Below are 22,410 nucleotides of genomic sequence, written 5' to 3'. Positions count from 1 at the left end.
AGATAGATAGATAGATAGATAGATAGATAGATAGATAGATAGATAGATAGATAGACAGACAGACAGACAGATAGATAGATAGATAGATGGTAGACAGATGATAGATAGACATATGATACATAGATAGACAGATGATAGATAGACAGACAGACAGACAGACAGATAGATAGATAAGTAAGTAAATAAATAAATAAATAAAGCAAGCATAAATAATACAAAAGAAATCCAAAGGAATTAGGGGAGAAGCATTAAAATGATTGAATTGAATGGCAGCATAAGGTGGTCAAAAATGTTGGACTTGGAGTGAGAAGATCTGGGGTTAAATTCCAGCTCCAATATTTGTTGGCTACATAATCAGGGAAAAGTCCTTCATTACTCAGAGCCACAGTTTCCTTGTCTGTAGAATGGTGGTAATAATATTTGAAATATTAAGAATTTCACAAAGCACTTATGAAGAAAACATTTGGAGAACCTTAAAACTCCAACTATATAAATACCTCAAGGATCTTGGATTTCTTTAGTGGGAAACTATCTACAAATGCAGATCTCTACCCATGCCTAATAGAATAAAGAAGAGAGTAATGCATTTAGAGCTTGAAAGGGCCTTCGAGGTCTCTAGTTCAACATCTTCATTTTACAAGTTAGGAAAAAGATCCAGAGAGGCAATGACTTGGCCAAGGTCACATGGATAGCAAGTAGAAGAAACAACCTTCAAATCCAAGTTCTCATATCATTCTTAGGAAGTTGCCTGACTCTCAGAGAATTTAGATTTCTTGAACATATTCACACACTCCAGTGTCAGAGGCAGGATTTAAACCTAAATGTTCTTCACTCTAAGTCAAATACTCTACCTCTCCACCAGTGCTGTTTTTCTTGTATGGTACATAAATTATGCAAAGTGCTACACACACTCACACAAACACACACACATCAAAACAAAGATCAGAGAACGTAAACAAAAGAGACTATATACCAGAGAATACAGAGTAAAGGAGCACTTCTATTTGGGAGTGAGGTAACTCAATTCATCAAGAGAGAAAGTTCTAGATCCCACTGAAAAGGAAATTTCCCAAAATCTCTCATGTAGCAAACTAGAGATAGGAACATAATCAAAGTTTTACATGCTACTTTGTTCCCAGAGTCTTTCTCTGTCCAGAGCCCTGAAGAAAAGTTGCACTTATGATTTTCTTTTTTTGATGCTTGAGTCTAGAAGACCCCAGGGTCTCACTTTTCTCCTTCTTTCACTGATTCTGGCCTGCCCTCATGCAGGCTCAAGGCATTGATCTCTACCAATGAGGAAGAAATCTCATGCAGTTAATTGGCCCTTCAAGCCAAGAGTTACATTCCTCTGCAGGACAAATCTCTTTTCAGCCCCCCTACAAAGATCAGCTGGGGCAAGTTCAAGACTGGTTATTATAGATGAGTTAAAAATTTAATAATTAAAATACAGAGGAAGCCAAATGCAATTCTCACACATTTACTCTGGTTTTGTTCTATTTCTTTCCTTCCATTTTCATTTGGTGTTAGTGAATGAATGAGAAGTACTTATTAAGTGTTGACTTTTCCAGAAGTGGGATGCAAATACAAAGAAGCAAGACAATCCCTGCACACAAAGATCTGATTTCCCAATAAGGAAAGACAACATATAAAGAGGAACATTAGATAGAAAAGAGCCTTTTATACAAAGAAATGAAAGAGATCATGATTGGAGCTCTAGGAAAATGGTCATGTCTTTCCTAGGAATGGTGGTATTGGTTTGAACACTGTTTTTAGATCCAGAGGTGGAAAGGAGGTTGGAGATAAAGATATAGAAGACTATGGATATGGGGCAGCCAGGTAGCACAGTGAGTAAGAGCACCAGCCCCAGAGTTGGGATGACTTAGGATCGAATCTGGGCTCAGACACTTAGCACCCACCCAGAAACACCTGGCCGTGTAACCTTGAGCAAGTTACTTAACCATAATTGCTTAAAAAAAAAGAAGAAGAAGACCATGGAGAGGGCCTGAGAATAGCATAATGGATTTGGGTCCAGATTCTGTATGCTGAATGCCCAGCACAAGCAGCCATGTTTTACAGCTTTCCACTATAAAGTGTCTGCATGTGTAAGAAAGATGTTTAGACCCTTGGAAAGTAAAGGTAACAGAACAGACAACCCAGTTCAACTAGGATGTCACTGAAGGTTTGTGTTTCGAGTGCCCAGCTGTGTATACAGATGCAATGAAATTCTGTCTGTGAAGAACCTACAGAAATGACACGAATAACTAACATTTTAAAAAATGAATAATACACAGACATGCACCTGCTCCCAAGACTCCATAGATTAGCCCTGAAGCCAATATATAAGCCCCTCGGAATTCAATTACATGGCTACAAATGGGGAGATAAAACAGGAGCTTCATTTGTAGAACTAATACTGGTAAAACACAAGTTGGTTCTCAGTGGAGTTTTTCCTGAGGATTCTCCTGCTTCCCCTGGCTCTCTCACTCCATGAGCTTTGTGGTACATTCCTAATATTGTGCTGCTCATATATTTTTCCTTCTCTTCTTGCAGCTGGATCCTGTCCCAGAAGATATTCTGAACCAAACTCCAAATAGAAATGCCATTGCTTCTCTACAAAAGACCACGGAAATTCAAAGTATGTCTTCGGAGTTCATTGGTGGTTTTAAGTCCCTCTCTCTGTCCCCCCAATAATACCAGGTACAGCTATTTAAACTCACACAGAGAACTAGAGCCCAGGGATTAGGGTGGGCTGCCATTGTGATTTTTGAAGGCTGTTTTAGATTTATATCTAAATTGATTCCTGGGTTCTTTGCTTGGCAGTCTCTTACTTGATGCCATTGCCAGCCCCAGCCCCATCCCTCAAATATTACACTTAGCATCTTCTTTTCCTGATGTTCCAAATCCTTCCATTTTCCACTCCTACCACTGAAGCATTTTATTACATGGAAGAATGAGGGGAAAATAGAAATGGTCTATCTTTAAAATGGCCTGACCATTATGAAGAGTAAATCATTTATCTTCTCACATTACTGAATACCAGCCATCAGTTATCATGCATTCATAACTTCCAGACTCCAGCGGAGCTCTGATCTCATCAATGTGGGCATTGACTCCAATAATTCAGACCATGACCTATTGGCGCATACCTTTCCTGGGTGACTCTTGGCCTTGTCTTCCCATAAGGATTGAGGAGATAACCTATGTGAACATTTTGCAAACCTTAAGGCACTATATGAATGCCAGCTGTTGTTAACCACAATTGCTTCTTGTTATTAGCTACTACGAATGAGAAATATTTTCAAATGATCAATAGTCACAAAGAATTAGCATGCAAAGCAATTTGCACACCATAGGGCATTATATTTGTATGTATATATGCATATGTATGTATATCTGTGTGCTGGGCATTGCTAAAAGTAATGACTAATTGTTATTAGTTATTAATGTGTAAGATTGTCAATGATAAGTTCTTTTAAAAAGGACGAACAAGTAAAGAAATTGCCAACCATGGATTATTCTGTAAATGCTAGCGATTATTCTCATAGCTCTGAAAGGTGGGTGCCATTATTAGCCGCATTTCCTACATGAATTAGAAAACTGAGGCAAAGATAACTTGATCAAGATCTGTCAGCTAGAAAGTGTTTGAGGAGAGATTTGAACTCAAGTCTTCCTGACTCCAAATCCAGCATTCTTTTCAGTCTGCCTCCTAGTAGTCTTTATGAATAATTTATTGTTTTATTCATAATTGTATTATTATTTATTAACATTTACTGACTTAATTCTATCATTAAGCTTACCATCAGAGTACACCAGATGTGTTGTGTAAGACCAAAAAAAAATGAACAATTTTCTCTCAGTTACCCCAACATATCAGAAATGAGAATTTTCAGGTCCCCTTTTCTGTCTGATACCCATCTCTTTTACTTTGCTATTGCCCTGTCTCCAAAAATAATGCAATTTTGATTTGGAAGAAGTTAGTAAGCTCAAAAGCTGTGATGTTGGAGTTCTAAATCTTACGCTACAGAAAGAAGTATATGGATGTTATCTGTCACATGGGAAGTTCCAGGAAGGCAGGTACTGTGGTACATTGAAATTGTGGAGATCCTCAAAGGCCATCCTAGTGCTCTGCACACAGTACAGTCTTCATGAATTAAATTTAGTTAATGTCAAAGTAGGGCTGAGAACATGGGTCTCCCACCTCCTATCCTAGTTTGATGGACTTTTCATGTCTGAACACTCAGCTCTCCTTGGAGCCTCAGTCTTATGGTCATTATGGACTCATTCCCAGGGCTGATGGGGAAGGTGACGCCAAAACAAACAAACACATTTACCCACCACCCAACTAAGTGTCGTGGATCTGGAAGTCAGATATAACTCCGTCCATTCCATCTCCTACCTAACCTAAGGCAGTAGATGGCTCAGTGGGTAGAGTGCTTGGCCAAAGCCCCGAGTTCGCATCCAGCCTTAGACACTATTTGTGGAACCTTCTACAAGTCACTTAGCCCCTGCCTCAGTTTCCTCAACTATAAAATGGGCACAAACAATGCTTACTTCTCAGAGTTATTTTGAGGATCAAGGGAGATCATAATTATTGAGTGTTTAGCACAGTGCCTGGCATGTCATAAGAGCTATATCAATGCTTACTATTCTTATTCATTTTTGTTTCCATTTACTACTGAATTTTAAAATCTGTTCTTATAGCCAGAAATCTGAGGTGGAGGGAGCTTGAAGATAATTTCATTCAGGATCATTATTCTAAAGATGAGAAAACAGGGGCTGAGAGAAGGTCAGTGATCTAGCAGATCCCATGAGGAACAAGCTAAACTGAGACTGGAACCCAGGACCCCAGTCGCAAATTCTGCACTGTGCTGTCATGCTCTCTTTTTATTTCCTTGCATTTCAAACCAAGGTGGATCAAACCAAGCAGAAAGTGTTCATTGAGTACCAAATGTATGCCAAGCAGTGGCCTAGGTGGTAGCCAAAAGACAAAGACAAAAGTCAAATACTCCCTCTCCTCAAGGAGCTTACATCCTTTTGGGGGAGACAAGATAGATGTCAATAACTAAATACCAAATATATTGAAAGAAATATTTGGGTGGTAGGGAGGATGTCAGCAGTTGAGGGAATCAGGAAAAACTTTCTGTATGTGTTTTCAAAGTGAAAGAGTATGATTTGACCTTCAAAAATGAATTCATAGTATTATCAATCTAGAAGGGGAAAGAACCTTAGAGGCCAAATAGTGCAAAATTACCATTTTATAGACGAGTGAATGAAGACTTAGGGACTTTCCCAAGAGCATACTAATAACTGAGGGGCGTGGAGGATGGCTAAAGTCAGGTCTTCTGCTTCTAAAACCAATCTTCTTTCCATGGAACGCCATCATCTTCCAATTAAAGTGTGTAGGATTTATGATTTGTTATTAATTCTTTAAGACCAACTCTTAATGCTTTGGCTCTGGCTGCTGAAGTTATACTTTGTTTACCAGAAGTTTTCCTTTCACAATGAGTCCTCCACCCCCACACACATATCCCCCCATCCTATGCCTCTTTAAGTCTGGGGAGGTGTTCCTGTTTCAGCTCTACACCCCATCTCCAGCTGGGTTCTGAAGGGTTCTTTCATGCTATCTGAAAACTATGAGAATGTGCTGAGGCAGGCCCCAAAGCATGTGGGAACCATTCAGTGGGGTTCTCAGAGAGCTGAGTCCCCAGGCACACAGTGAGGTGCTGACAGGCTGTATGTAAGTTTTTGTTGGAGGGGGGAGCCCCCCAGCTGAGGGTATGCAGGTGCCTGAGTCCCTCATTAGCATTGGCCCCTTGCCTGGCAGCTGCCTGTGCTCAGGAGCCCTATGGCAACATCACCCTTTTCCTTCAGACCCTTTTCTATTTCTAAGCTTAGCTGAGGTAAGGAGACCATAAAAGGAAATGAAGAGGAATCCAAGTCATTGTATGGTTATCAACTAAACCTATTTTTTATGAGCCTACAGGTAGCAGTGTTCAGGGGGTCATAAAGCACAAGGAGGAGAAGTAAGTAGTGACCATGGAACTATCATTTTCCTGTATTTGCTACTTCCTTAGTGGCTTCTTAGCTTGTCTAACGTGACCCTATTTCGAATCAGGCAGTAAGGCTCCAGGATCTGACCTAAGTCAAGCCAGACAGGAAAAATGGGAAAATTCAGGTTCTAGCTTCTTCCCAAAATTCATGTAGTATATAATTTTCAAGTTATTAATCAGGAATTACTTTGGGGAGCAGCTTCTTTTTCTACTAAGCTGGGAGATAGAAATTCATAAAACATGTAATAGCTATTCATATTTTGTCCACAGTCATATACAGGTACCTATGCACCTGGGAGTCTTATCAGGTTGGTAAACCTGATTGCTTGTTAATATTTCATAGAAAAATGAAAAATTTTCTTGGGTTGTATTAGGCTTACCTTGATGGGAATGCTAGAGGGAAGCACATCATTCCAGATATTCTTGAGATGGAGAGAATCCCCAGACATACCAGGTTTCCGAGGCAGATTTTCTTTTTGATATTTGTTTAAGACCCAGGGTCTGACCACAAGATCAAGAGCTTCCTTTTTTTTCAAACACATGATTAATTAAGGGCTCTAAGATCCATGTTCCAAAAATATATGTATGTATGAGGAGTTGAGCTCTCAGTGATAGAACAAAGGACTGCAGGGGCTAATGATGGGTATGAAACCTTTCCCTACTTTACTTCAGTGATGGTTTGTCTCTGTAGGGGCTGTGCAGTCAGATATTCTACCCAAATCCAAAGAAGCTGGGACAAAGAGAAGCTCACCCCTAACAACATACACCAAGGCAAGAAGGCCCTTATTTCTCAAGGAGTGATTTTAAACACAAGTTGACCCTGGACAAAAAAAAAATCATTTCACTATCCCACCTTGGGATCCCAATAAAAACCAGTGTTGTCCTCTGTATTTAGGCACTAAAAACCAACCACACAGAAAAAATACAAATTTATTTAGAACTTCCAATTAATCCATATTCCTAACCAGAGCACTGATTGTACTGTGCATGTTTTGAGCACTCAAGAAGAAGTGGGGATCAGGGGCCAGGAAATGGTGTGGTTAGAGAATGAGGCTTAGAGTAGAGGTTTGTTATTTTTAACTCTGATAAACTCCTAGATTCTGGCCCAAGGCATTTGCCAGGCAGCATGGTAGACTAATTTTTTTTAACTTTGTCGCTGCAGGATGTTAGTCTAAATCTCACTTCTAACAATTACTGCATGTGTGACTTTAGTCAAGTCCGTTGACCACTATGGGCCCCACCTTCCTTGTTTATAAAATGAAGAAGTTGAACTAGGTGACCTCTAAGGCCCCTAGATTCTTGAGGGGTCCACTGAGGGCTGGATTTGATCAGAAGATCTGGGATTGAATCCTGAGTCTCCCACTAGTTTAATGTGGGACCTTAGGTGAGTCTATATACTAATTCAGGGAAGATATTCAATTTCAAAGTTTTTTGTCTTCACCTAGAGCTAACCAGAAAATTAAAAATTAGATGGAAGACACACTTTCCACCAAGCATTTTGGTTAATTGAGATTGGACTTTAATTAAATCAAAACTACTTGTTTGTACCTTGATCAGCTTAACACCTCAGTATATAGTGTTCAGTTAATTAATACTCCTCACCCAGAAATATGTGCATGATTTTTTGCTACATCAATATGTATTCATTCTTTCAATTTCTCTCTTAATTCCCATTAGAATGTAACTCCTTGAGAACTGTGGTGCTTTTGCTTTCTTCTTTGTACCACCAGCACCTAATACAGAGACTAGTGCACGGAAAGTTCTTAAGAAACTACTCCGATTGATTGATTTTGCTGCTTTCCTAGTCAACCATCCAGTTTGAAACAGGAATCTAATAAAACCAACCCCTCTTCATCCCACCAACTAGTGGACTCAAGTTGGACCAGCATTATCTACTGGCACCAAAGGAAGTTACCAGTCTTTTCTTTTTCCAACACAACCTTCATTATCCCATTGTGCACTTCCAACCAGGACACAAGGCACCCACTGTCAGCTGAATGCTCACACCCATATACCTGATTCTGTTGGAAGAATCCCAGAGCCCCATTTCACTCTAACACTTGGACTCATTACTTTCTTGGTAGGAGAATATCTGCCCTGCCATTAATCCCTGAGGTCTCTGACCTTACCATTTGCCCTTCTATTTTCCCTGTTTAAATGCAACCTTCTCTCTTCATTTGCCATGGGCTGACCATGCACTCAAGCCCTCCACCATGCTTTACTGCTCCAATTAGAATGGGAACACTTTCAGAGCACAAGAAGTCTCTTCACTGTGTGTATCCCCACTGCGCAGCACAGTGCTTGGCTCATAGTAAGAACTTCATACATATTTTCCCTTCCATTACATCCTGTTTCATTTCTTTCCATTCCATATGGATATATGTTGATGTATAATATACATATATATATATATATATATATATATATATATATGAGAATATGTGTTCTCTGAGGGTAAGGACTGGTTTTGTTTTTTCTTTGAAACCTCAGCACTTAATCCAATGTCTAAAACATAAGGACTTAATAAATACCAATCCGTTCACTTACAATCTGATGATTAGCATTGAGTTAGCGCCTTCAAGGTTCCGAAGTCTTCTTTGCATGCGATCTCATTTGAATCTGGTCAGACTCTTCCTTGCTAGCGCCTTGCTTCTGCTGACTCTGGGACTCATCCTGTCTTTTCCTTTTTACTCGCAGTTGTTCGCATCTTGGTTCTCTCATCAGACAGAAAGTTCTTTGGGGTCAGAGACCACTTTTTGCCTTTCTTTGGATCCCAGGGTTTAGCACACCTAGTAGGTGCTTTAAAAATACTAGTTGATTGGATGACAGCTTCTACAGGTATTAAGATAAATGAGATGATGAGAGTTCATATATAGAAAACATGTTTGCTCAATAAATGGGAACACTCCTTCTTACCCGTAGAAGAAGAGCTGGGTTCAGATTCGGAAGACTGGTGTTGGAATCCCAGCTCTGGAACCTGTTCACACATGTTATGGAAGACTAAGCCTTTAGCTTTTCTTCACCTCAGTTACTTTATCTACAAAGCAAGGGAATTGGCCTTTAGGGTTTTAGAATTGTTGCTTTGAATCAGTAAACTATTATAAGGATAAGAAAATGAAGGCTCAGAAAGATCAACCCATGATTCCACAAATAGTCAGCTCCAGAGACAAACTTCAACCCCACAGGTCCTTGATATGATATCGATTCTAGCACAACATGATTCCTCTTCAAAGTAAAATTGAGGAGACAAAGACATATCAGGAAAGAGGAAAGTAGGGAGTAGAATAGAGAGAAAAGAGGAAAGGAAAGGCAGAAAGGGAGGGAGGAAAGGGGGGAAGAAAGAGAAAAGGAGTTTGTATCTATCTCAGTTTGGAGGCATGGAGCTGGGCAAGGCTCCTGGGATGATTTATGTGGTCCATGCTGCATGCCTGCCTGGGGAAACAACCCTTTCAACTCTGCCTGTATTCCCATAAGGTAAGAATATTGGACAATTTTCCCCAAGCAGAAATGTATACAAATTCCTTCCTGCTTAGAAACAATCTGGATTTTCTCCCCGTCGAATGTAAATGTTCCCTTCTTGGGTAGGGGGAGGGAGAGACTGAGAAATGGAAGTTGAGTTCCTTGTAAAGATAATAACTGTCATTCATCCTCAAAGTCCAATCTCCTTCAACCAGACATGACAAGCTCTGGGGATTTGGAAGCCAGCTGCTTACTCCTCAGCAGAGTTGAGCACAACCCATACCAACACCCCCAAAACAAACCAACAACAATAACAACAAACCCAACCTCATAACAGCCTGGCCCCTCTCCATCAGCTTTACCAGCCAACCCTGTCCCAAAGGACACAGACTAGCAGCACAACCAGGAGCCTGGACATTCCTTTCTTCTGGCCCAGCAGGCCCTGTTACTCATTCTGGGTCATTTCCAAGTCCATAGATAGAATAATCATTAGGGACTCATTATTCATACTCACACATCAGTTCACCTGCATTTAAGATTGGCTTAGGAGTCAAAGCAGACCCTGATTATCTTTCAGGAGGGAGAAATTAGGACTGAGCCATTTTTTAGTTTTCCCTTTATTTCCCCACATTGCCTAGCACCATTTCCTTTTTGTATATTAGAGGCATTGTGGTAGAGTAGAATATGGATTCTAGCCCTGCGTCTGCCACTTACCAGCTATGAGACCTTGCATTACATTAATAACAAACAAATAAATAGCATTAAATAAGAGGCATCATTTTGTACTTTGTTGCTGTACCTTAAGGTCCACTGGACATTTCTATGTGACTCTAACTTGCAGATGAAATGTTCCACATGCCTCATCTTCCCTGTTGGGACACAAGCTCCTGTAGAGCAAGGACTAGTTAAGTATCCTAGTCACAGTTGAAGGGCTTAAAACAGTGCATAGGAAGCACAGAAATAGGGCAAGAAGGGGAAGGAGGAGGAAAAGAAAGAGAAGGAGGAAGAAAAAGAGAAAGGAGGAGGAGGAGGAAGAAGAAGAAAAAGAAGATGATGGTGATGATGATGATGATAAAAGGGAGGAAAAAGAAGAGGCAGAGGAGTTGTGGTGGCAAGGCATAATGGACAGAGAGGTGCAGTGGTTTTGGAGTAAGAAAGGCCTGGATCTAAGTCCCACCTCTGTCTGTGTACCCTGAACAAGTCACTTAATCTCTCAATGCCCTCAACAAATCTTGGAGATTATTACTTTAAGATCAATTGGCAATCTGAATTGTAGAAGTTCCCACACCAGAATTTCCCAATCCCACTGTAACCACAGATTCAGAAAAGTATTATCCTTGACATTATTCCTATTGTTTCTAAATGGTATTTAATGATGTTCCAATGGAAATAGTCTTGGGACAAATCACTATCTCACCCCTCTTCTTTCATGAGGAATATTCAGTGGATTACTGGACAGGTGGTTACAAAACTTTCTTTTTGTAGTTGAATAAAAGCGTTTGGATGTGGGCTCATCCTCTGGAGGTGACTCCCTAAAAACATCTTTGCAACAACTCTAGTAGCAAGCAGAAATACAAGGAATATTCTCTTCATTCTGCTCTCACGTGGTTTTGATTTTGTGCTTACATGTAGATATTTTGAGAATTTTCATTCCATGTATATCAGAGACTATGAGTTCTCTGTGTGGTGATGTGTATCAAAGGCATTATTCTTACATTTTTAAAGGGGGAGGAATGTTAGGTTTGAGCCACTGTAGGCAAGAGTTTGATCTGAGCAGATGTTACCATTATAATATGCTTTATTTCTTGAATTTGGGTTTTAGATTTTAGTTTATGGAAGAGAGTAGTCTTCTTCTGGTGTATAATTCTGGCCACTTTATTTGCCTCTTCAGGTGACTAGTTGGTTCTACGTTTTACAACCTATAGACATCTATTTCACAGTTTCAATCATTCCCTTGCAAAATGTTTGGGCTCTTTAAAGACCTGTTAGTCTGTACTCTCTGTTTCTGAAAAGAAATCTACATCGCTCAACCATATATCTACATTATGTCTATGTTGACATATTGTTGTATGAGCTCATGTGGATGCCCCCATTACAATATCAGCCATGCCTAAATGGCGTGGAAATCTTTCAAAATGTAAGAATGTAGGAGGAGAAATGAAAAGTGTGCTGGGAAAGGGTGAAGGACACAGCATCGCTCTTGTCCTTAGCATATACTGTGCTTTTACTGTGCCTTTACATAGTAAATGCTTAATGAATTCCACTCCTGTCTCCTTTTTCTTTTCTTTTTTTTTTTTTAAAGCAATCGGGGTTAAATAACTTGCTCAAGGTTACATGGCCAGTTATTTCTGGGTGTGGTGCTGAGTATCTGAGCCCAGATTTGATCCCCAGGTCATCCTGACACTGGAGCCAGTGCTCTTACTTGCTGAGGCACCTGGTTGCCCCTAAGCAATTGGGGTTAAGTAACTTGCTCAAGGTTACACGGCCAGGTATTTCTGGGTAGGTGCTAAGTGTCTGAGCCCAGGATTGGATCCCCAGGTCATCCTGACACTGGAGCTGGTGCTCTTACTCACTGTGCTACCTGGCCGCCCCTCTGTCTCCTTTTTCTATCAAAAATCCACATCAATAAGAACAATTTCACTATATGTCAACAGTGGTTAAATATACATCTGAGAAAAGTACTAAAAGATGGAAAAATGTATTGTTCAGGGTACCAGGAATAAAGATAGAGTATAATGGCAGGAGTAATGATGGGATTCCTAAGATAGCTCTTATGCCAGTCATTGTACGTTCCTTGAAGGCAAGAACTGTCTTTTGCCTCTTTTTTATCGCCAGTACTTAGCACAATATATGGCACATAGTAGGCACTTAATAAATGTTAATTGATTTATTGAGGAGCATTATGGGGCAGGATGTTAATATTTTATTTCATGGTTAGGACCCATTGGGAACATCAATATTAAAACATAGTTCATTTCTCATGTGGGCTGAGAGGATAAGTTGCATCCCAACAAATAAGAACTTCTTGGCCATCTGTTTCTACATGGTAAATCCCACCTCACACAATCCATAAATTATGGGGTAGGAGCTGGATACATTTTGCAGCCTTCCTTGATCCCAGAAGTACTGGAATGCCCTTATTCCAAATGTATTTGTCCTTAATACCTAGGGACTAGAGAGTCTAAATTCATTATCCATATCAAAATATCTGCCTCGTTCATGGAGCATCTGCCAGAATCCATGTCAAATTCCATGTTCTGTACGATTTCCTAGCTATGGATTGCATGCATTTGAAAGGGAGCCAGTCTTCAAATGATTCATTTTCACTGACCCATATGCTTACCAAGTGCTTATTATACTGTAGACCCCAAAGTTTTGCATCATTCAGAGAGACTTGTAGCCAGGCCAGAGTTCAAAGTATGAAATGATTTTTTGACTATAGGTTGGATAGAGTTCATGAAGCATTCCTCCTCTGGAACAATTATTTTCGGGATAGATAACATTCACTTTCAATTCAATAACCATTTATGAGGTAGCTACTATGTGCCAGGTCCTGTTTCTGGGTGCCAAAAATGCAAAACAATTCCTGATTTCAAAGGACTTGTGCTCAATTGGAGAGCTATAGCACACTTACAGATTAATATAGGTGAAGTCCTTTTTTCATTTAGACTTATTATTTCATCAAGACAGATCTAGCATTGACAGAAGTGCTGCTGGGCCACCAGAGGGGCTCAGGATACTGACTGTGACTTTTCGGTACCCAGGCATTGGGTCTGGGCCAGATTTAGTCCAAGGGGAACTTGCCTTGTCTCCTACTCTTTTTCTTTCTTTTTAAATTTTTTTTAGTTTACATCATTCATTTCCACAAAATTTTGAGTTACAAATTTTTCCCCCATTTTTCCCCTACCACCACCCCAAAACAGCAATCTCACTGAATATCCCCTCCCCCAATCTGCTCTTTCCCATATCTTCCCCCATTCCCCCTCTGACTTTCCAGTAGGGCACAGTGGATCTCTATGCCCCAGTGCCTGTATAACTTATTTCTCGGTTACATGTAAAATAATAATAATATATTTTAAACATTTGATTTTAAACCTTGGAATTCCAGATTCTTTCCCTACCTCCCTCATTACCCACCCTTACTGGGAAGATAAGCAATTCAATATAGGTTGTACATGTGTAGTTATGCAAAACATTTCCATAGTGGATATATTTTAAAAGACTGACTATATTTCCCTCCATCCTATCCCACCCCCACTTGTCCTATTCTCTACTTTGATTCTGTCCCTTTAAAAAAGTGGGTGTTTCCAACTTTGATGTCCTACAGCCTGCCCTCCCTTCCATCATCCCACCTCTCATCACTTTTTCCCCTACTCTCCTGTAGGGTGAGATACCCTATTTAGTGTGTATGTCATTCCCTCCCTAAGTCCAATTCAATGAGAATAAGGTTGACTAGTTCCCTTTTATGTTCCTGTTCTTCCCCTCCATTGTAGTTTTCCCTTGCCTCTTCTATATGAGATAATTTACCCCATTCTGTCTCTCCCCATCTCCTCTTATTATATTCCTCTTTTATCTTTTAATTTCACCTTTAAATATCATCCCTTCCTATTCAATTGGTCCTGTGCCCTCTGTCTATGTATACCTGTACAGATATATACACACTCACATATGTATTCATATACACATATACCCTCCTATATAGACATATATATGTATGTATACATACATATATATACACACATAAACACATTATACGTTTCTATTCCCTTCAACTATTCTCATACTGAGAAAATTTTCGTAAGTTACAATTATTGTTTTTCCATTTAAGAATGTAAGTAGTTCAACTCTGATAAGTTCCTTATGATTTCTTTTCCCAGTTTACCTTTTCATGCTTCTCTTGCTTCTTGTATCTGAATGTCACATTTTTCTATTCAACTCTGTTTTTTTTTCATAAGGAATGCTTGAAAGTCCTCTATTCCATTGAATGAGTATATTTTCCCCTGAAACATGATACTCAGTTTTGCTGAGTAGGTGATTCTTGGTTTTAATCCCATCTCCTTTTACCTCCAGAATATCATATTCCAAGACTTTCAATCCCTCAGTGTAGAAGCTGGCAGATCATGAGTTATCCTGATTGTGTTTCCATAATATTCAAATTGCTTCTTCCTGTCTCCTTGGACTATTTTCCCCTTGACCTAGGAACTCCAGAACCTGCCTATAATATTCCTAGGAGGTTTTTTTTTTGGGGGGGGGGAATCTTTTTCAGGAGGTGATCAGTGGATTCTTTCAACCTCTATTTTGCCCTCTGGTTCTACAATTTTCCTTGAGAATTTCTTGAAGGATGATTTCTAGGTTTTTTTTTGATCATGGCTTTCAGGTAGTCCAATAAGTTTTAAATTATCTCTCCTAGATCTATTTTCCAGGTCAGTGGCTTTTCAAATGAGATATTTCACATTACCTTCTATTTTTTCATTTGTTTGGATCTGTTTAATAGTATCTTGATTTCTCATAAAGTCACTAGCTTGCATTTGCTGCAATCTAATTCTGAAGGAATGATTCTCTTCAGTGAGCTTTTGAGATTCTTATTCCATATGGCAAATTTGGCTTTTTAAGGCATTCTTCTTCTCATGGGCTTTTTTAGCCTCTTTTGCCATTTGAGTTAGTCTATTTTTTAATGTGTTATTTTCTTCAGTCAGGTTGTTGACTCTCATTTCATAATTTTCCTGTATCATTCTCATTTCTCTTCCCAATTTTTTCTCCACTACTTTTATCTGGTTTTCAAAATGCTTCTTAAGCTTCTCTATGGCCTGTAAGCAGCTTATTCTTTTGTTGGAAGGTTTTGGTGTAGGAGTTATGACTTTGCTGTCTTCCTGTTTCATGCTTTGATATTTTTTGTCCCCCCAAAAGGAATGCAAAGTCACACCACTCTGCTTGCCTTGCTTCCCTCACTTGTTCATGTTGCTACTCAATTACTTGACTTCTGAGCTTTTTGCCACAGTAGAACTCTGCTATCAGAGTGGGAACTTTGTCCCAATTTCTGGGTTTTTCTCAGCTACTGGAGCTATTAGTTGGCTGCCCTCTCTGAAGCCTCCACCTGCTCTGGCACGCTGGTTACTCGCCCCAGGATCTCCACCCCAGACAGTGATCCATATCCAAGCAGGTTACAGCAAGAGCCATTACCCCTCAGACTGGTAGCTTGTTCCCCCTACAATCTGCAGGCCCAGAGCTCTGAAACAGGCATGTGGCAGTGGCTGTTCAGCCACTTCTCACCCCGGGGGGCAAAGGCCAGACCGAACTCCTGAACTCGCAGGTCTCAAAGTCCACACTGCACTGACCTCTCACTTTATCCTTATCAACTATGGGTTGATAATTCTCGAAACTGCCACAGCTGCTGCTGCTCTGAAGTCCCTCCAGTTGGTGGCTGGTTGTAGCCACCCTGAGGGTAAAACCTCAGGCTCAATTGGGATTGGGCTTGGCTCCCAGAGTGCTTTGCTGGCCGATTCCTGCCAGCCCACCAGGCTGTCTTCAGCAGCAGGTTAGCTTCTCTCTGTCATTTTGTGGGTTCTGTAGCTCAAAAGTTTGTTTAGAGTCATTTTTTACTTGAATTGGAGGAAGTGGAAGTGGGAGCCTGAGCAGAAGTCCTATTTCTACTGCAACATCTTGACTCCACCCTGTCTCCTAATCTTTAGCTCCTTAAGATACCCATCCTATTGTCCTGAGGAGAAATTGCTTAAGTCTTAATTTTATAGGACTCCACAAAGAGGAGGTACAAGGGCTACACAATTTAGACTATGAATGACATATAGCATAGGTAATTTCTTCCTTCTTACAAAGGGAATGTTAAACAGAGAAAAATCATAAGTGCATGTCAATAGAAAAAAAATTAAACAGGATTTAGTGATTTAACTTGCAACTACTGCTCTATTATTCTAGAGAACACTAATTCTTAATCTCATTAGAACAAAAACAATTTAAAATACTGCTAAGTAAACATTTTACTTTTCACCTCAGCACAGCACTATCTTTAAAACTCTTCTGGTGAAACAGCTATGTCTAGGCCAGTCCTAGTCTTATTAGTGATCAATATTTCCAAGAATATGGAAATAATTGCTGAGAGAATCCCTTCTCTCCACACCCCTCCCCCCCCCACACCTATTGCCTTACATACTGACTACATTTAGATCTGAATTCTAGTGGGACCACAAGACCTTTAAAACTCACAAAGACCTCTTCAGTCTTTGACACATGCACTATGATATGCTAATTCACTTAAGATCAGAAAAGAACAAATGGAAAACGGGCAAAGGAAGCCAGGGACCAGCTTCTTGCACCGGTTGACATGTGGGTAATGTTGCCATGAAAACTGGAGAGAGAAAAAGTCCTCTTTTCCTTCCCCACTGTAATCATACGATGACAATTGGAGAGTCATGGGCAACAGTATGGCACCAAGAGCCAGAAGCTGCCTTGCTGCAATTACAGGGTCACAGGAGAGGCAAAGGACCATGGAGGCCTTCCCACATCCTGCCAAAATTCCAAGTCCTTTCAGTGATACGTCAGAGCTCCTTTCCCAGATGCAGATTGCCACCTCATCTGTAGTGTTCAGTCTTAAGGGTATTACCATAGTTGTAGGCCACACAGAGGTGAAGTGAGCTGCTCAGGGCTGTGAAGTCCACATGTCTCAAGGGCAGAACTTTTGTCTGGGAGGATCAGGAAAACCCCCTTGGAACCTGTGCTCTGCTTGGAAGGAAGCTAGGGGTCAAAGAGTAAGATGAGGATGGAGTATGTTCCTGGCTGCAATGGAGAACAGTCTGTGTACAGGAAAGGTGATGAGAGAGAGAATGACACATATGGAACATAGTGAGAAAAAGTTCTTTTTCACTTGAGTTGGCATGTGGTGAGTGTTGGAATAATAATGCAAAGGTAAGTGAAAGCCAGATTTGGGGGAAAGCAGGGCTTTAATTGCTGTGGCCAATCCAGTTCACCTAGAGATAAGTGTTGGAATACAAAGACAAAAACAACTATCCCTGCTGTAGAGGAATTTTCATTCTCTTGTTTGGGGAGGGGGAAAAAGAGAAACTCCAGATCCATCCCCACCCTTTGTGACCATATCTTGGCAATTGTGAGAGATAACTAAAGAAAGAAACATTCTAAACATTGGTTCCATAGGGATATTCCTGGCACGTGACAAATCCTTCAAATTTAGCTAGGGTGAGTCTTGTTTGAAATGTGCCGGAGGAGGAGTGCTACCTTGAATGTGGTGGAAGATAGGACGGATGGACTTGAAGCCAGAAGATCCTCCTTCTCCTCTTGCTCCTCCTCCTCTTCATTATCATCATCATCGTTATCATCTCACATGCTTGGAGGCTTGAAGAGACCTGCAAAGTCCTTTGGTCTAGTGGCTACATTTTGCAGACGAGATGTCAACTCAGACCTAGAGCAGGGAAGCAATTGTTATAAATTCCCACAGAGGAGAATGGACAGAAGATTCAAGTCCTGGTTTTTTACCTCCCAATTCACTTCCCTTTCCACCATACTATACTGCCATCAGGAGGAAGTCCATCACATTTTTGAGACTTGCCAGGAAAATGAGGTCATGATTGCATCAAAAAAGATGTTTCAGAGTGTTAGTGGGAGGAATGTGCTTGTACATCTTAAAACATATTAGGGGCTCTGCAGGAATTCCTGAGCCCATTCATAAAAGGGCCAGGAATACGTTGTGACTTGTGCACCACCCCAGATATTGTGTCTTTGACCCATCATCCTGAAAGAAAGTCTTAACAACCTGGGTATTTTTGAGAATCAGTGACCTCTACTGTGACACTACTTTGGCTTTTCCCCACAAAGGTGGGCCCCAGATTGCTTTTCATAGTCTAGCAATGAGGTTGATCAGTTTCTTCATTTCCTCCAATCTAAGAGGAATTCTCCCATTTTTATGTCATTGACTGTACAGTGTTGATATATCTCTAACTTAAGGACACAAGATGTAAAACTTTTGTCAATGAATTTTCATGTATATGTTTTGTTTTTTCATATGTACCTCTACCTCTCTCTCAGCCATCCTTTATAACAAATAAAAAGCAGAGAAAACAATTTAGCAAAACACTTTAACAAATGGAGGAACACTAACACGATTTCCCTTAGTTTCACACCTCCAGCCTGCCTCCCTGTCACCCTTCCAGGAAGAGACGGAAATGACTTCCTGTATTTCTTCATTGAAGTCAACTGTGGTTATTAGAAATGGATTCCATTTTGTTTAACTTGTTTTGTTGTAGTTCTTTCCATTTACACTTTTGTAACTATTATGTATATCATTTTCCTGGCTCTTTATATCATTTACCATAAGACTTTCCACACTTCTCTGTATTTATCACATATAATTCTTACATCATAGCAATATTCCATTATATTCATGCATTACAACTTGTACTTGGTTTCCAGTTCTTTGCTAATACAAAAAATGTTTTGCTATAAATATTTTGATGTAGATAGGGCAATTTTAAAAGCTATTTATGCCCTTAGGATATATGCCTAGCAGTAGAGTCTCTGGATGATAGGATATGGACATTTTCATCACTTTCTTTGAGTTGTTTCAAATTGCTTTCCAGAATGGCTGGACCAATTCACAGCTCCACTAAGAGTGAACATTAGTTGTCCTGTCTTTCTACAAACCCTTCAATGTTGATTATTCCCACATTTTGTCATCTCTTCAAGTTTTCTGAGAATGAGGTGGAACCTCGAAATTGTTATGATTTTCATTTCCCCTATTATTAGTAGATTCGATATATCTTTCATATATTTGTTAATAGTTTGCCATTCTTCTTTTGAGAACTCTTTGTTCATATGCATCGATATTTTATGTATCAGAAAATGATTCGAGGGCTTATGAATTTATGTTACTTTTTTAGCAATTTATCATCAAGCATTTATTAAATTAACTTTCTATGTTTCAGGCACTGTTAGGAACTGAAGATACTAATACAAAGAATTAAACTATCCTTGCTCCCAAAGAGATTACATTCTAATAAAAGAGACAAAAAGGACACATATCAGTATATGCCAAATGATATAAAGAGAATAAATACAGATAAATGAATCATTGTTATCAGATTCATACTAAAGAATACAAATCCTCCCCCCCAAAAAAGGTACAACTATTTACCTTCATATCATGGTACATTTCTTTGATCAAAAGTTTTTCAATTTTGTGTAGTAATAATAATTAATCTATATCATCAATAAAATTCATCTATTCTTCCCTTTGTCATCACTCCTATCCTTTGTTTTATTAAGAATCCCTACCACCATACCAGAAATAGCCATGTAAAATGTCTGATTTCATTCTCTCCTGTTTTGTAAAGAAGGGAATGAACTTTAATATCTATTTGGAATATATTGGTAATAGGGTACAAAACTTAACACAGAGTTTTATAAATATGTATAATAAATAATGCCAGTGCTCCCAGCGAGGACTTTCCACATTCAGTCCAAAAGATCTTCTTCACTCTAGCTAGCAGACCTCCAACTGGTGGATAATCCCAGGGCAGAAAACCAGACGCTTTCTCAACTACTCCCCTGGGGAATGGGAGTGAGAGCTCCCTCTCTCCTGTGCTCTTATTCATGGCAGAACTTCCAAAGGGATCCATATATGATCTTTTCATTTCATATGTGAACTTGCTGAAACTTGGCTGGCTGTCCTTAAGGTCTTGTAGACTACTCTCAGATATAGATGTTGCTTAGTGGTGCCAATTAGTCAAGCAATCAGTCATGATTTATTAAGAATCCACTTTTCATCCAGGGCAACTAGGTGGCTCAGTGGACAGAGTGGCAGGCCTGGAGTCAGGAAGACTCATCTTCCTGAGTCCAAATCTAGCCTCAGACAATTACTAGCTGTGTGATCCTGGGCAAGTCACTTAACCCTGTTTGTCTCAGTTTCATCATCTGTAAAATGGGCTTGAGAAAGAAATGGCAAACCAATCCAGTATCTCTGCCAAGAAAACCCCAAATGAGGTCACAAAGAGTGAGACATGACTGAAAAACAAGAACAAACATTTTTTGTCAAACCTTGTGCTAGGAGCTGGAAGTACAAAAACAAAAATGGACAGTCTTAGCTCTCAAGATGCTATTGGAGGAGAAGGAGACCACATGTCACTAAATTAGTCTATAAAAATATAGACAAAGTTCATTTTGTTGTTGTTGTTGTTGTTGGTAGGGAGCATTAACAAGGGAGAAAAGGAAAGATTTTACAATTAAGGTGAACTTTGTGGAGAGACAGAGCCAAGATCATGGAGTAGGAAGCAATATAGTGAGTTCTACTCCACACATTCCTCCAAAGAGATCTAGAAAAGGCACCATGACAAATCCTGATGACAAATTTAGATGAAAAGTTGTAGTGAGTCATTTGTCCAGCTAAATTTGACATGGTGAGATTCATGGGGAGATTTGTAGACACTGGAAGTAGGGTTGGGGTAGGAACAAACTAGGCAGCAATCCAATGCCCTGGAAAAGGCTCTGCACCAGTGCAAAATGAGGTCCCATACCATTTTGGGATTTCACCTGACCAGAGCCAGGGCAATATGACAGGGACCTATGCCAACTGGCAGCTTTTTACCCATTGCCCAGTTCTGGGTCAAAACTCCAGGACAGAGTGAAAAGATCATTTGCACAAGGGACTTGCATTCTGAGGAAGGGAGATCCTGGGCAATGTACTGAGAAAGGAAGAAGTTCACAAGTCAGCAACAGCAGTGGGGTGGCTCAGATTCCAAGCTCACTATGGTGGTGTTCTTCATTGTTATTTGTTTGCCCATTTTTCCAACCTACTTCCTGATTCCATACTTGATGTTAGGGCTGGGATCTGTCACACTTCTAGAGGGGAGGTATGGGCTAATTTTGTTGCTGCATTCTTGGGGGTGCTGGTGTTATTATTTTATCCTAGGATTTCAAGAATAGGCTGGGATACTGCATTGCTCTCAGAATAGTCTGGTCCAGGGCAAAATCCAATTGCTGTCTTCTTGGCCTGCACTCTACAAATTTTTTAGTTGGGTTTGGGTCTTTGCAAGAGTAGACAGCTACTGAGTAGACTTGATTCCTATCAAGCAGTTGGAAAACTCTGTTGGTTCAAAACAACAGAATTGTAGTCTCCTCTTTGGTCTGGATTTCTGCCTTTGTTCTTTTTCTGCAGACTACACTAGATGCTGCAAGTTATACCTTTCTCTGAGCTTGGAGTCTAACTCACCCTCTTCCTAGAAGAAATAAAGAAAGAATATTTCTTTAAATAAGTGTTATTTTAAAAAATTAATAGAATTAGAGCACTAGAGTGAAACAAAATAGAAATGAGAATTAATAGAATGACTCCATGAGGCAACAAGAAATATCAAAACAAAATACAGAATCTGAAAATAAGAAGAAAATATAAAGGTATTTATATTAAAAATATAAAGGTATTTATATTAAAAATATAAGGTATTCAAAAGCAAAACCAAATGACTTGGTAAACAGATTTGATGAGAAAAATAACTTATCATTCAACTCTCTGAATACTATGGCCAAAAAGAAATAATCCAGATATCATGTTTCAAGAAATCTTTAAAAGACCTGTGATGTTATCTTAGCCCAGGCAGCAATCACCATACCAGATCCTTCACCCCCCACCCTCTTCTCTATTGTACCACAGGGGTTTTGCTAACCTGTTTCTCTATGGGATTAGTCAAATCATCATGTTGTCAGAACCACCCTTCCTTCAGTGCTTGATCTGGGGTTCTGTATGAATTTTTGAAAGAATAACTTTGGAGATGCAAGAAGAACAGCCCTAGATCCTTCAGTTTTATCCCTCTGATGTGTTTTTTTGCAATGAAGACTCCCTACATCATAGCCCCCTCCCCCTGAAAGAACATATGCACACACC

The 22,410-nt window shown here is 39.8% G+C and overlaps 1 protein-coding gene and 1 long non-coding RNA gene across 4 annotated transcripts in view; one reads left to right on the top strand and one right to left on the bottom strand.

Moving 5' to 3' along the window:
- Positions 1 to 22,410, bottom strand: part of LOC138161816 (uncharacterized) — a 171,501-nt gene that overhangs the window by 34,130 nt on the left and 114,961 nt on the right. The window contains exon 5 of the long non-coding RNA XR_011168475.1: positions 17,757 to 17,940. This is a non-coding gene — a long non-coding RNA (uncharacterized lncRNA). The remainder of the gene's footprint in view (positions 1 to 17,756; positions 17,941 to 22,410) is intronic.
- LOC138161815 (histone deacetylase 4-like) overlaps positions 1 to 22,410 on the top strand; it is a 135,658-nt gene that overhangs the window by 89,536 nt on the left and 23,712 nt on the right. For all 3 annotated transcript variants that reach the window (XM_069088762.1, XM_069088761.1, XM_069088760.1), the window contains exon 3: positions 2,551 to 2,635. In XM_069088762.1, the coding sequence (XP_068944863.1) occupies positions 2,551 to 2,635 (85 nt within the window). The remainder of the gene's footprint in view (positions 1 to 2,550; positions 2,636 to 22,410) is intronic.

This window comes from Petaurus breviceps, unplaced genomic scaffold (genome assembly GCF_028583685.1).
Source record: "Petaurus breviceps papuanus isolate PSGF00001 unplaced genomic scaffold, PetGlider_PUasm1.0 185, whole genome shotgun sequence".
In the NCBI taxonomy this organism is placed as follows: domain Eukaryota; kingdom Metazoa; phylum Chordata; class Mammalia; order Diprotodontia; family Petauridae; genus Petaurus; species Petaurus breviceps.
The sequence above is the reverse complement of the archived record's forward strand: the minus strand, read 5'-3'. Positions and strand labels throughout refer to the sequence as shown.